General features: G+C 42.1%; 1 protein-coding gene and 1 long non-coding RNA gene across 7 annotated transcripts in view; one reads left to right on the plus strand and one right to left on the minus strand.

Annotated features, from left to right (window-relative positions):
- The window catches only part of LOC147013052 (double-stranded RNA-binding protein Staufen homolog 2-like), a 66,367-nt gene that overhangs the window by 22,974 nt on the left and 28,400 nt on the right, over nt 1-14,993 (minus strand). For all 6 annotated transcript variants that reach the window (XM_085854525.1, XM_085854528.1, XM_085854527.1 and 3 more), the window contains 9 exons: nt 14,605-14,779; nt 12,140-12,269; nt 11,437-11,605; nt 8,247-8,348; nt 4,136-4,357; nt 2,773-2,913; nt 2,459-2,584; nt 1,590-1,650; nt 789-960 (listed from right to left, as the gene is read on the minus strand). In XM_085854525.1, coding sequence (XP_085710651.1) covers nt 789-960; nt 1,590-1,650; nt 2,459-2,584; nt 2,773-2,913; nt 4,136-4,357; nt 8,247-8,348; nt 11,437-11,605; nt 12,140-12,269; nt 14,605-14,779 — 1,298 coding nt within the window. The remainder of the gene's footprint in view (nt 1-788; nt 961-1,589; nt 1,651-2,458; nt 2,585-2,772; nt 2,914-4,135; nt 4,358-8,246; nt 8,349-11,436; nt 11,606-12,139; nt 12,270-14,604; nt 14,780-14,993) is intronic.
- The window catches only part of LOC147013053 (uncharacterized), a 66,041-nt gene that overhangs the window by 20,026 nt on the left and 31,022 nt on the right, over nt 1-14,993 (plus strand). The window lies entirely within an intron of this gene.

The raw sequence follows: 14,993 nt of genomic DNA on the forward strand, positions 1-14,993 counted from the left end.
AACACACAACGCATGACAAGGGGAGCAGGAGACAAGAGGGGCAGGAGAGGGAAGGACAAAACAGTGGGGAACAGAGACATTAGGAGATCTGTGGAAGGGAGAGGGATGGGGCGGGGAACACGGGGTATACAAGATGGACACGAATTTTAGCGAATGCTGAAAAACAAAAATGATGCAAAAATTATGTTTAAAAACAAGAATGAAGAATTTACAATTCATCAAAAGAAGAAAAGCAGTGGTCACATCAATAAGGGGATGGTGGGATGGACAGCTCAGCTGTGGCTACTCCCCTCAGAGTTGTTTATTATATTCTTGCTTTTGCTCTGACAAAACAAGACCAGAATAGAAATTGTTGATCGAGTGATTTGGAGGCTGGGCATTGCATCAGGGTACATACTCCTTCAGATAATATATTAAGCAGTCTGTTCCATTTGTTAAGCAACAGCTTGTAAGTCTGGAAATTTCAGTCAATGTTTACAGGTAACCTCGCAAAATTTCCTACTTCCTGATTTTCTGGCCCTCTACTGCAGTTGACCCTGATTATGCCATTCCAAAGAACAAGGACTATAGCAACCACCAACCATCAGATCACGTGAGAGACGCAATGGAATACGTTTTTACACTATTCACTTCCCAACACACAAAACACACATGGTGGAGCCTACACACACGTACATGCTCCCGCACATGCGGCCACACAGTAAAACCCTACCTCACTTCCACAAACAAGTATTTCTCCTTCAATTCTGTATTCAACTCAAAAACCAACCAATCACACCAGCATGTACCTGGCTAAGGCAGCCGTGCCACCTCCCTGGCATTGTGGTATAAGCGGACCAGGACCACACCAAGTGGGGTCACTTCCGGGGAGGTCATGTGACTTCACGTGAGGTCCTGCCCCTCGTGCCTCCTCCATCTGCTGATATGTGCAGGGTGAGAGGTGCAGGAGACCCTTCTGGCCTGGTGAAAAATGAGCCAAGATGATGAATATCAATTGGCCGAATTGTACATGTGAATATTCTCTAATTGTAATGATCTTATTTTCTTGATGATGAGAATGATGAACAATGATACAGGTAATCAATAGAAACATACTCATTAACTATGAGGTCTCATGCACAACATTCTAGAAAGAAGAAAAATATCACAAATATTATAAAATTAAGTAACAGACACAAAAGCATAATGTTTAATAAGACAGACAAAAAATTATCAGGCTCACACAACACACGTGCTGGTGGGAATTGAAACAATAAACATAAAACCCAAAGAGTAATGCACTGTACTTTTGTTGTTGTTGTTCCTGAAGCAACTTCTCGTTAGACGCATGACTCGGTCATAGAACAAGCAGTGAATTTTCCACTTATGAAAGCTGCTCGCTGAATACCTTGTTTGAATATTGGCTGACGTTTTTCAACAACACATTTACAAAAAAACCTGAGACATCACTTTTGGTGCAACTCTCATACGAATGTTTTGATTGGTCAAATCTTTTACCCAAGCATAATTTGACAACAATCCTCACCTCTCACCATCCCCTCCTCATTTTCTGTTTTAACAATTACAAGGTACTGCACACCTCTACTGACCTGCACTAGCTGGTGATGTCACTGTCATCTTTTGTCCATCTTCCGGCGAGTTGGTTTCTGGCTGTACGAGAGCAAAATAACAAGTTAAGATTCCCGAGCAGTCACAAGTCTGACAACACATGGGGCACTTGTCCCTGGAGCAGAATGTTGAGCAAATTCTGAGGTGTGAGACTTTCACAGGTTTTTGATCAAAAACATCAACCTTCTGGCAAACTGTTTATTATGGAGGAAATATACTGACTGACATGGAAACCAATTTTGTTCATATAAAAAAAAAAAAATCTCAAACATATCTGATAGTAAATGAAGAATATGAGTAACGATACAAGTAATTTCAAGGCAAGAGGCCTTTAAGCCAAAAATATCTGCATAATGGTTGCCAACCTATGGCTGTCTGACTGTGATATATCCTTTTTAAATGCTGAGCGTCAAGTAAGGAAGCAGCATGTACCACCTTCAAAGTCTTTGGTAGAGCTCGGCCGGTATCACAGAAAGGTTTTAACTAGACTAGGTTGCAGTGGTTCGGACAAGTGATGAGGAAAAAGGATGAAGAACCAATCAAGAAAGCATGAAATGAGATGGCTGGAGGAAAAAGATCAAGAGGACGAGATTTGAAGAGTGTGGGACTGAGAGAGGAAGATGCTGATGACAGAGGGGAATGGAGAAGGTGGATCCAAGTAGCCGACCCATAACTTTTAGGATTGAGGTGCAAAGAAGAATAATAAGTACAACTCAGCCAGGGTCAGGTTCAAAACGCCGACTTACCAGACCCAGAGCGGACGCTCTAACCATTGCACCACTGAGTCTCGTAGAATTTCTGCAAACAACAATAAATAAATAAATTGCTCCTCATATCACTTCAATCTCACCTTGGCCTCAGAAAGTTGTAGTGAAGGCTTGTAACCCAGCTTCACCAGCATGGCCTCAGCAGCATTTCGCTTTGCAACCTTCTTGAGGAGGCCAGAACCGGTTGCAGCCTCCTTTCCAACCTTGGCCTTTCAATGCAAGAAAATTAATGATGCCCTAAAAATATAGGTTAGGTTGAAAATACAGTACCATATGCAAGCTTCTCATGATGCTCAAAGGAGAGAGAGACTGTAAAGTTCCAGTTTCTACTGTAAATAAAAAGGATAAATGCTGGATTCCCTCAATACATCCCAACAGTTGCATCCATCAGGCTCACCTGCATCACAAACTCATGCCGGTTCAAAGGAAGACTGCGCTCTAATAGCATCGTGTACTCAGGTTCTTGTTCCTTCTTTCCTTGCTGAATCTGCACCAGACGACTGATTGGATTCAGGTTTTGGTTGTTTTCCGCATTCATCTGAAAGGACAACGAGAAGAGGAAGAAAGGAGATAAGGAGATGTACATTTCTCGTCATGGGCAACTCGTATCGTCATAGCTCAACAGGCCATTTGAACAAAAGGGGGTCAAGTGAGAGTTCCGATCCAATTTACCATACTCTGTGTTACAGAGCGTTGGTTCTACTGAAGCAGTTTATTGGCCTTGGATCATGCTGGGCGGTTTGCCATCCCTCTCCCAGCAGTAATTAGGGCAAAAATTTGAACTTTAGCCATGGTACCGGCGATAGCTCGCTTACTCTTCAAGTTAAGTTGCTGAGTCAGAAACGAGACCAGTAAAACCAATTCATCTTAGAACCTAAAACATCACAAACTAGAGGGGGAGCACTCGGGAGAGTGCAAAACCTCCGCCGCCAATACTGCTGGGTCACTCAAATGAACCTTATATCTTATTTATTAAATATGATGTCAACAGTGTTGAGAGTTATAGTTCTTTTCTCCATTTTTTTTTGGGGGGGGGGGGGGGTTTGGAAGTCACTTAAAACATGTAAAAATGCAAAAAAAAAAATGCAAAAAAAAAAAAAAAAAAAAAATCGACATTTTGTTGAAAAAAAAAGTTGCAAAATTTTTTTTTCTCTAACAATTTTTTTGGGGGGGGTTGGAAATCACTTAAAACATGTAGAAATGCAAAAAAAAAAAAATTTCTCTAACAAATTTTTTTTTGGGGGGGGGGGGTACCAAGTCCAAAATTTAATGCCATGATCCTTGGACCATACCTAACCCCCCCCACCAAGCTTCGTCGAAATCCGTCGACGAGTTTTTCCGTAATACTGTTCACAAACAAACAAACAAACAGAAAGGGGTGAAAACAGTAACCTCCATCCATCTTCGAAGATGGTGGAGGTTTACAATGGGCTCATAAAATAGGCTAGAGGTATGCACACTGTCTGGGTTTGAATGTTGGCCCAGCAACAGACTGTCATCCTGGTGTTTTACAGGCAGGGTGAAGCATCAATGTGTGTGCCATACTTTGGCTGGACGTTAAACTGGGTATCCTGTCTGCCGACATTAGTTGGTGGGTGTTAAAAATGTCACGGTGTCCTTCATGAAGAGTATGCGAGCTATCACCAGCACTCCTGCTCTAACCTTGAGGGGGCACACCAGCGGCAATGTCGTGACCTTGCGAGAACTGATGCTAACCCGCACATTGACGATCGCAAATAAACACCAAACCATAAATACACCTTTGTAGTTTGACCCTTCTTCTTCTTCTTCTTGGACTTTGATGCACGGATTTGGTTTTGCTGAGGTAGCTGAGGCAGTGACTGTATCTTCAGCATCAGTTTAGAAGCAGCGTGCGCTCGAGCCAGCTTCTTGCTCTTGCCTTCACCTTCCTCCGACAAATCCCCAACGTTTATCAACACTTTGTAGGCCTTCATGTGAGGAGGACCACTCTCCTGCAAGATCTGTATGAACAATGGAATAATAATAAACAAAAAATCATCATCATCACATAACTATTCTTTCCTTTAACATTTCATGTTATTTTAACCAAGTCAAAGTGCTGGCAGACGAGTGAGACCATGTTGTGTATGAGGTGGTAAACCAACCACAATCACAGATGATCAAACGGTGCCTGGCACATTTAATGGTGACCATTCCTACAGATAAAAACCCCTTATTAAATCAGCTCCATTTTTGTAGGCTTGTACTGATGACTGAGCCAATTTCTAAAAAACACCCAGCCTGCGTGATCAGTCAAGGAGTGAAAAAGAAGTCCACAAGTGTGATAAATTGGAGACTAATGATAACATTACATGGGCTGGCATGGTAGCCCAGACATATGTACACTGCCTCTGAGCTGTCTGGTGTAGTTTCAAATCTAGATCCAGCGATAAACTGACATCCTGGTCTTTCACAGAGAGGGCAACATATAAAATATGTGTGTGCTGTCCCTCGGATGAACTTTAAACTGGGCGTCCCGTCTGCCAACATTAGTTGGTGGACGTTAAAAATCCCATGGTGTCATTTGCAAAAGCAGGCGAGCTATTGTCAGCACCCTGGAAAAATTCTAAATTTCTGCTTGAAGCTAAAGGGGACACTGCATCAGTGATACAGCCGTGCCCCTGCAAGAACTTGTTAACCCGCACGAATGATGACTATAACATTTCATAAATTTTCTGATCATAAGTTTTCCACATTCAACCTCCATCCAACAGGAATGTACAACAGCTGCTGATATGTTTAGATTTTTACCAAATTGATTTTGCATTATGACAGAGAAAACAAATTAACATGTGACACAATATTCAAAACAAGAAAAAGAGCAATCAGAGATTGCAGACCCTCGCCAGGACTTGTTTTGTGTGGCGTTTGTGTGCTGGTGTGTTTCGTAATTAACGAGACAAAATTAGAACTTCCACTTTATAACTGCTAGCAGTGATGAACGTGCACCAAGACGTCCCGCTTTGATTGGGACACGTGACCCTGACCCATGACGTTTTTTAAAATCATTATTCAATTGAATCTGGAATGGGATTAAAATAAATGAAATTCAAATCAAATGGAAGACAAAATAGGTACAGCCTGTGGAACTATCTGCCTGTGGAATCCAAGGCCAACTCCATTCTAGGATTACTGACTTGCTCCCCTCTCGTAATCAACGTGTGGCTCTCGACGAAACCCTTTCATCTTCTCTCCCTGTCAAGGCTGAAGTACCCCAAGGCAGTGTTCTAGGCCCCATACTATTCCTAATCTTCATCAATTATTTCGCTGACTCTGGAAAATCCTCTTTATCTCTTTGCTGATGACTCCACTTTCTGCCGTGACATCTCTCACCCTTCTGACAGACAGGCTGCAGCCTCTCCCCTCAACTCAGAACTTGACAAAACCACAAACTTGTCAAACACAATTTTGATTATGTATCCATATTGTCCACCCCTTGCATTCTCTCTTACCCTTGTCTTGCTGGTGAAGGTTATAGTGTTCTCCCTTACCCCTCATCATTACCTGCATCCCTTGTTTGTTCATCTTTGTCTACTTTCTCCCTCCACCCTGCTGTTGGTTTTAACCTCTTTCTCCTGTTGTTCCCTTTGTTATGTTGTGTCCTTATTTGTTCTGTATCATCGCTCTTCAATGAGCCTAGACCATATTAAAAAATAAAAAAATACAAGTCTGAAGACGACAATGGTTCACGAGCAGTATTTGACGATGCAGATTGTTTCAGAAGTCAAGGATGAGACAATGTGATAATTTTTGACCAAGTTATAAAAATGATCAACATGATGTGGTACGAGTGACAGGTTATTAGCTGCAAAATGTCGAAAACCCGGTTTCGTTCAACAACTTTCAAAATTTGACCTTTGCATAACCTTTAAAGGTCACAAAACAATGTTGTGGACATTAAAATAAGGAAACAGGATACATGCTATAGCTTATTGGAGTTAGTTCGTCGAAGAAGGTCGAAAACCCGGTTCGATTCCCACAACTTTGAAAATTTGACCTTTGTGGCCTTTAAAGGTCAAAGGTAAAGGATTATGACCTTTGGTGCAAAACTTCCTCCAGAACATTCCAGGAACAATATAACGTCATATAGGCTATATGGCATTTCGCACTCCTCGGATTATCCATACTTTGATGAAATCAGCGTAAAAACAAACTTGAAGGGGGCGCCACGGGCAAGTTGTTCGAGATAGAGCAAAATGGTTTCAAGACTTTCGGTGGGGAATGACCTCAAGATTATGCATTAAAAATATTGTCATCCTAGCTCTCAAAGTTTGGGCGGTCGTATGATTTTTATGTCAAAATTCGCAATTTTCTAAGTTTTTGACCTTGTGACCTTGACCTTGGGACGAAAACAAAAAATCGGACGACAAGTTTTCGATAATTCATTTTGCTATTCAAATACCGAAGAACCCATTCCATTCAGTCAATTCCCTCGGAGAAGATAGATTTTTAATCTGACTACCCCCTAAAAATGGCTATTTTTGGGGTGTGGCTCCGCCCACAATGGGCATAGCCACGCCCTCATCCAGGATAACACAACCAGACATTGATATCGAACACATAACCAAGTTTCATCAAGATAGGGTCAAAGTCCACGGAGTTATGCTCTGGACAGACAGATACACAGACAGACATAACGAATATAGTGGTCACTGGCTGGCGCTCGTGAACCAAAAAATAAACAAATAAAACAATGCCCTGACATTCGCAGACCCTGACATTCGCAGACCCTGACATTCGCAGACCCTGACATTCGCAGACCCTGACATTCACAGACCCTGACATTCGCGACATTTTCTTGGAATGTATCCCCCGCGAATAGCGGGGTCCGACAGTATAATGAAACCAAAGGCAAAATGATGCCGCTACATTATAGCCTTCACCAGCAAGACAAGTTCTTCATTCTCGTAATATTTTCAAAGTCTGCTCTGAAATATATATCTAAGTTACCATGAAACATAAGAAAACTAGAACGACACTTTTCCACATCACGACAGACAGATATGCCTCCGCCCACATCATGACATCATTATACATACTTGTACCAAGTTTGATTTGGATCCATCCCTTCAGCTGTTGTTAAGTTATCCCGGTAACGAAAACCTATCACAGACAGACGGACGGACAACCTGAAAACATAATGCCTTCGGCGACTTCGTCATTGAAACATTAGGGTGATCATTCTCAAGCAAGTTTGAGCCATTCCTCAAGCGTGTTACCAGAGGGACAAAAAGGTAAAAGAAACATCCTTTTTTATGATTACTTCAATGTCAAGCTTAAGATTTTGAACAAAATTAATGATCAACATGTTGATCACAATGAAAATGCATCAAGTCCACCCCTAAAGTGTACATTTTCACTTGGTATTGCTGTAGTCAGGATGATAAAGATTGCCTGATGAGTCTCCATTTGGATGGCGATGGCCAGGTGAGCTGCAGCACCAATGAGCTTTTTTCACTAACCCTTGTTGCTTAAATTTTACTCTTTTTATGAGATTTTTGTTCTGTGCACGCCACTTCCAAACGCCACAGAGTAGATTTTTATATGCTCGTCTTCTTTTTCCAATTGCATTCTCTGCAATTGCCTGAACACCACACAATAAACCCATTTATCAGACGCCTTAAGAAACGGTGTTTCTATTTAATTATTTGTTACTTTGATCAAAGGCTGATGGGGGATCTTTTACATGCATCACGTTCAGGACAAAGAAAATAGTGGACATCAGTGTACCTATACATTACAATGACATTAGTGGACAATAGACAATCATGTCGAGGATTTGAACCTGGGTTCCCCACATCGAGAGTGAGAGGTTCAGTTGAGAACACCATCATTCACACCTATCCATACCTGAATTGTGATGGGAAGATTTCGCTTCATTGCCTGCTCGTATAAGTAGCTGACTTCTCCCTTCTTTCCATCCGTCGATTCTCCGCACCCATCCTCATTTTGCTGAAAAATTTGCACAATTTTGTTAGAACAAAAATATCAGATATGCACAACAAATGGGTGCCACAACCTATATTTTCCAGGAACAGTGCAAATGATGTTGCATTTTGATAATAATATGATTCCATGCCTCGACTCAGTTACAGTGTAATATAAGAGGGCCCAGTGGGCCAAAATACGTGTACAATTATGACATCCCATGGTGCGAGCTGACCTCAGAAATCGAGGACAGGTTTGTTAAAAATACAGGGTCAAAGGTAATTAACCCCCCCCCCCAAAAAAAAATTATAATAATAAAGAAAATCATAAATCAGCCTTTTTGGGGGGGGGGAGGAGCCCAATATGTTTTCCAGATAATGGATGTTCTGTTACTTGGATGTCTGGATAGAAGAGATTTTTGTCACTCAATTTTGTCACTGCGGAACCTCAAAGACTGCTTGGTCTTCCAAGGTGTTCTTGCATCATACAAGTATACCTGTACTGAAGTTGTGCACCTGGTATTTGAGTCACGTCCTTGGCCTACTTTTTTCAGATTGTGACCTAATTAACTAAAAACACCTTTTTGATCATAACTTAAATAATGTAGAGTTTTATGGGTAAATTGTAGATAGGGACACATTTTCTTTATCTACACTCTATCCCTAAATGTTGAAGGTCAAGGTCACATGGTGGTTTGAAAAAAAATAGGACCATCATTGGATCGCCGGTCATGGGTAAGTTGAGGGCAATTGTCAAGGGTCAGTCTCCCCCCGGTCGGGAGAGACTTATCCTTGGCGATCGCTTTGTGATCGCAGATATCTTCTTCTTCTTTTGGCTGCTCCCATTAGGGGTTGCCACAGCGGATCATGCGTATGATCCGCATAGTGATTTGGCACATGTTTTACGCCGGATGCCCTTCCTGACGCAACCCTGGTCGCCTCTTACGACACAGGGATATGGTACACCTATTTTAACCGGGGTATACACCTGCCCAGTACAATGGTACTCATTTCGCCGACTTCGGAAGGATGACAGGCTGAGTCAACCCCTTCTTCTTCTTCTTCTTCCTCTTTCGGCTTGCTCCCGTTAGGGGTCGCCACAGCGGACCAACTGTCTCCATTTTGCTCTATCCTCCACATCTTCCATTGACACTCCAACCACCCGCATGTCCGCCCTCACCGCATCCATGAACCTCTTCTTCGGCCTTCCTCTTCTCCTCCTGCCTGGCGGCTCCATCTTCAACATCCTTCTCCCGATATCAGCCAACTCTCGCCCTTTGCCAGTCATCGTCCCAACATTCAGAGTTCCAACTCTCACCTCCACACTTCTACCCTTCCCCCTCTCCCACTGCCTCCGGACTCGCCTTCCCAGTCTCCTTCTCCTCCTTCGCCCAGCAGTAGCACAATTTCCACTGGTACCCTGCTGACCACCGGTACCGGTGGCGGTCGTTGGTAACCCGGGCCTCGACCGATCCGGAATGGAAATTCGTTTTGTTGTCCGCATAATGATTTGGCATAGGTTTTTACGCCGGATGCCCTTCCTGACGCAACCCTGGTCGCCTCTTACGACACACAGGGATATGGTACACCTATTCTAACCGGGGCATACACCGGGCCCAGTACAACTGGTGCTCATTTCGCCGACCTCGGAAGGATGGCAGGCTGAGTCAACCCCCTGGTGTGTATATATATATATATATATATATATATATATATATATATATATATATATATATATATATATATATATATATATACACACACATTATATATATATACACATATACATATATACACATTATATATATACATATACATACATATATTAATTCAGTGTCCCAACGGGGCTTGAACTCAGGACCTCTTGGGTCCCAAGCCACTGCCCTTACCACTGCGCCAACACCAGGCTAGGCTGAGTCAACCCCCTGGTGTATTAATTCAGTGGCCCAACGGGGCTTGAACTCAGGACCTTTTGGATCCCAAGCTGCTGCCCTAACCACTGTGCCAACACCAGGATAAATTGTGATCGCAGATATCTCGTTATGTAATTGTGAAAATTATTAATTATGGGGATAATAAACAAATTGTGAAAATAGACAGTGTGTCCTAAAGTAAAGAATTGTGATACTTTTCAAGTCATCCTTTCGCAATTGAAAAAATAGGACCACCTGTCCTGAAACTCAGCTGGATCAGGAGCAACAGTCACTCAAATCCCCCGCAGACCCACTTAGACCCTGAATTTTTTTAATGCCGTGAACAAACTATGGTACATCACGGGTGATAAAGGTTGTGATTAAGTTTCATTGAAATTGTGTGTGTAGTTCGGAGAAGAGAGCAAATACCTATTTTGGGGGGACAACCCCCCCCCTTAATGAGTGCAGATTTTGATGCAGTAAATACACTTTGGTACATGATGGGTGATGAAGGTTGTGGTCAAGTTTCATCAAAATCGTGTGTGTAGTTATGGAGAAGAGAGCAAATACCTATTTTGGGGGGCCAAAACCCTGCCGTAGAGCACCTTAATGAGCGCAGATTTTGATGCAGTTCATAAACTTTGATACATCATGGGTGATGAAGGTTGTGGTCAAGTTTCATCGAAATTGTGTGTGTGTAGTTTCGTTGAAGAGAGAAAATACCTATTCTGAGGGGTGCCAACCCCCCCACCCCCCCCCACTCGGAGACACTCTTCATGAGCGCAGATTTTGATGCAATGAATACAACTTTGTTAGGCATCAGATATGAAGCTTGTGGCCCAGTTTTGTCAAAATTGTGTGTTTGGTTTCAGCGATAATGACTGAAGTGTTTACGAACTGACTGACACACTGACTCACTCAACTACAGACACTGCTCGATCACATACACTCATCTTACTGAAGTCGAGGTGAGCTCAAAATGACAAAAGTGTCCTAGAAACTAGTAATTATTGGTGAAAGTGCCTTAAAAACCGGTTTAAACTGTTTTATTGGTTCAGAAAACGATTTTTGTTGAATTCTAAGAGTTTGTGTCAGAAAACTGGTTTTAACTGGAAATTAATGATAAAGAGTCTCAGAAGTGCTTCGTCCCAGAACCCCCATAATCACCCGACTCACAACGGACAGACTCAACCACGTTACCTTGGCTTGTTCTCTCTTAAGTGGAAGTTCTGCCTGCAGCACTGCCAAGGCCTTTGTTGCGGCTGTGTGTCGAGCCGCCTGTCGAGTGTGACCTTCACCTGAAAATTTATGGTTTCCGACATGAAGCTCCACTGTGTACATGTTTGGCATAGAGTGCTGCTGCGTAGCCCTGGAATGGAATGCAGGGTTGTAGCCAGTGGAGAGAGATTAATATCATTCAGGCAGTGGATGGTTATTATTAATGTCACAATATTGCTCCAACAATGGTTGATTCAACTATGCTTTATACATTACTTGCTGTTTACCCACCCTAGGGGTGGGCATAGAATGTGCATTTGCTGAAGTGAGGGTAGAGCTTCGACTGCACATGTGCGTTTGCCCAAAATTTGCTCCTGCCCATACCCTCCTGTTGAGGAGAAGGGTGGAGCTTGCATCAAGCAAGCAAACTCAGATGTATATATATATATATATATATATATACATATACATATACATATACATATATTTTATGTTGAAGGCTTCAGTCACGGACTAAGTAGTCCTCATTGATGCCAAGCCTTAATATGATAAGTTGGTTCCGTAATTAAACTAAAAATGTTCTTTTGACTCAAAACAATGTCCTTATTAAATGCTAATGCATACACACAGAGGATTCTTTAAAAAAAACATTACACAATGAAGAGATACATCAAACGATAAATACCTTGGTAAGTTCGCTCGCATGCTTTTGTTGTTGAGCTGATTTATGGCAGTCGATGGAGACTGATGGTATGAGACTTGTAATCCCAGCTGCATGGCCAGACCATTGAGCATCACAGTAGGAGTGACACTGCCTTTATCCAGGAAACACAAACAAATCCTTCACCAAGTACAGTACAATGAAATTGGCATTGAGCTGCATAGTAGAATTGCTCTTTATTATATATACACTGTAGTACCAGAAATAATGATTTAGACCTTACATTTTTTTTTTGTGTTCATTGAAGATTGAAGCTCATGGGACAGTGAGGCGACAGAGGGTAAATAGGCAATGAACGGACAGTAGGACAACACGTGAACCCAGCAAGCAAGGCAATGAATGAATAGGTAAAGAGGGGAGAGAGAGGATAGAACGAAACACAGTAACCTGCATGTAAAAGGATTCAGTTAGATCGAGTTAATGGGGGTAAAATAATTTGTGGGTATAGATTGGGGATAACACAAGATAGGTATAGATAGAAGTGGTGCATTGTCTGCTTGAAGGCCTGGAGGGAAGAATGCAATTTAACAGCATTAGGAAGATGGTTCCACAAACGTGATAAAAGAAAAAAAAGAGTGGAGGTGTGCAGCACACCTGCATTTTAGGGGTGTAACTGGAAGAATGTGTGCACGGTGGAGTTGTTGGAGAGGATTGGAAGGTTGAGAGAGCAGAGGAATACCAGATAATATTAGGTCAACCCCTATACTCTTGCAGGGTGTCCCAAATGCAAACAGACACTCTTTGGCATGATCTTCAGAGATTTGCCGAATACGGCTGCTGAATCACGTGACCGATGATATCATCAAATAATTTTTTCTGTGCACCATTCTATCCCTAGATGACACTCAAAAATTATCATACTGATCAGATGTAGCATTCTACATATGCAATTATGATGTAATAACAAAGATGTCATAAAAAATTTTTTTTACACTTTTTCCCCATGAGTACTTGCCATGTACCAAGTTTCAATTTTTTCCTTGGTGCGGTTTCAGAGATACAGAGGTCCAAAGTTTTTTGGGTTTTCCCAACATGGCTGCCACACCACATGACCCATGATGTCATAATTATAATTAAAACAGTCTCCATAAGTCGTCGTAGCAATGGTGAAAACTTTGGTCTCGATCTGCTAAGCGGTTGCAGAGAAGAACACAAGGTTCTGTGCGGACAAACAAACAAACAAATGAAAAATCATTCATGGATTGATACTTGGTGAAACGGAATGGCACTTGGTAGAGCGCATACCTACACCAGGCTGAACAGTTTAAATTTTGTATCCCACTGATAGGTCGGATCTGAATCCCGACCTGAACCAAGACAAAATCGGCTTGTTCTTGTCACCTAACCAAATCTTTCACCTCGTTTTGTCACAAGTTGTTCACACCTTTTGGAGATAACATGCTATACATCGTTTTTGGCCCCATCTCTCAATGGTGAAGAATCACCTGAAAAATTCTTGAATCCACATCCAGATTCACATCTTCACCGAAATCGAATCAATTGGTTATTGTCACACAAGCAATCTGTCCACCAAGTTTCATCCAAATCCGTCCGAAAATATTTTGAGATATCATATCCAATGTCGATTTTAGCCCCATCTCTCAATGGTGAAGAATCAGTGAAAAATTAAATGATTCTTGTATCCAGATCTGGATACGGATTGAATCAATTCTTCCTCGTGGCACTCCCAACCTGTCCACCATGTTTCGTGTGAATTGATCCATAACCTTTTGAGATATTGTGCGAAATATAGTTTTTGGCCCTATCCCTAAATGGCGAAGAATCACATAAATTCTCAGATTCAAATCCGGATTCAGATGTTCACCAAAACTAAGCGTTGTTGTCCTTGGCCGGTCACCTACACACACAAAAAAATCCAGAATGATTGCTTGAAAACTGTGGCCAAAAATCGTGTGACAAACAAACAGTCAGACAAATGCTGCAGACATACTTGGCAAAAAATGATTTCGCCAAGTAACAAACAGACAAACCGACACAAATGCAATAACCTCTACTTCAGCAATGGTGAATACATGGACAAAATACTGATACCAATCAAGATGGCGTGTAAACAGTCCTCATACCAATGTCCATGGTAGTGCAGCCAATGCCTTTTGTTCAGGCCTTTCCCAATCCATTCTCCATAAATCTCCTTGGAATCCCAACACAAGATGAACTAGAACAGCACCCTGTCATTTTCAGCCACATCTCTCAACGGTGAGGGATCACTTACAATATTCTCGTATCTGGATCCAGATCCAGATCTTCACCAAAATCTAATCATTTTGCGTTGCCACACACCCACCAACCTGTCCACAAAATTTTGTCCAAATCCGTCCGTAACTTTTTGAGATATCCTGCTCACAAACAGACAGGGAGGGGATACATAAACACCGTCCACCTTCGATAATCACAGAAAATCTAAATACCTGGGCTCGAAGTGATCGAGTTGCTGCTCGGAGTTGGTTTTGAATGGCGGGGGACAGGCTTGCTGAGCGTTGTCTTGGCAAGGATTTCTTCAGCTGCCATGTGCTGAGCTTTCTTAATAGTGTTTGCTGTTACCTCACAGCACTGCTCACCAAGTACCAGCTGCACTGTGAAGAGCTACGTCGGGGAAGAGGACAATAAATGGTGTTAGGAATGGGGTAAAGCAAATTGATGCCAGGCTATAAAATGGACCGTTGATGCATCGTAATACAGGGTGACCCAAAAGGAATTACACCGAGATATGCATGGAAATATGTGCACACGAGACAACATGGTGACAAACTTGGCGAACAACTTCAGAACAAAATGAAAGAAATTATTGCAATGACTG

The sequence above is a fragment of the Eptatretus burgeri genome, chromosome 14 (assembly GCF_056783735.1).
Source record: "Eptatretus burgeri isolate ZD-2024b chromosome 14, Ebu_testis_v1, whole genome shotgun sequence".
Taxonomy (NCBI): Eukaryota; Metazoa; Chordata; class Myxini; order Myxiniformes; family Myxinidae; genus Eptatretus; species Eptatretus burgeri.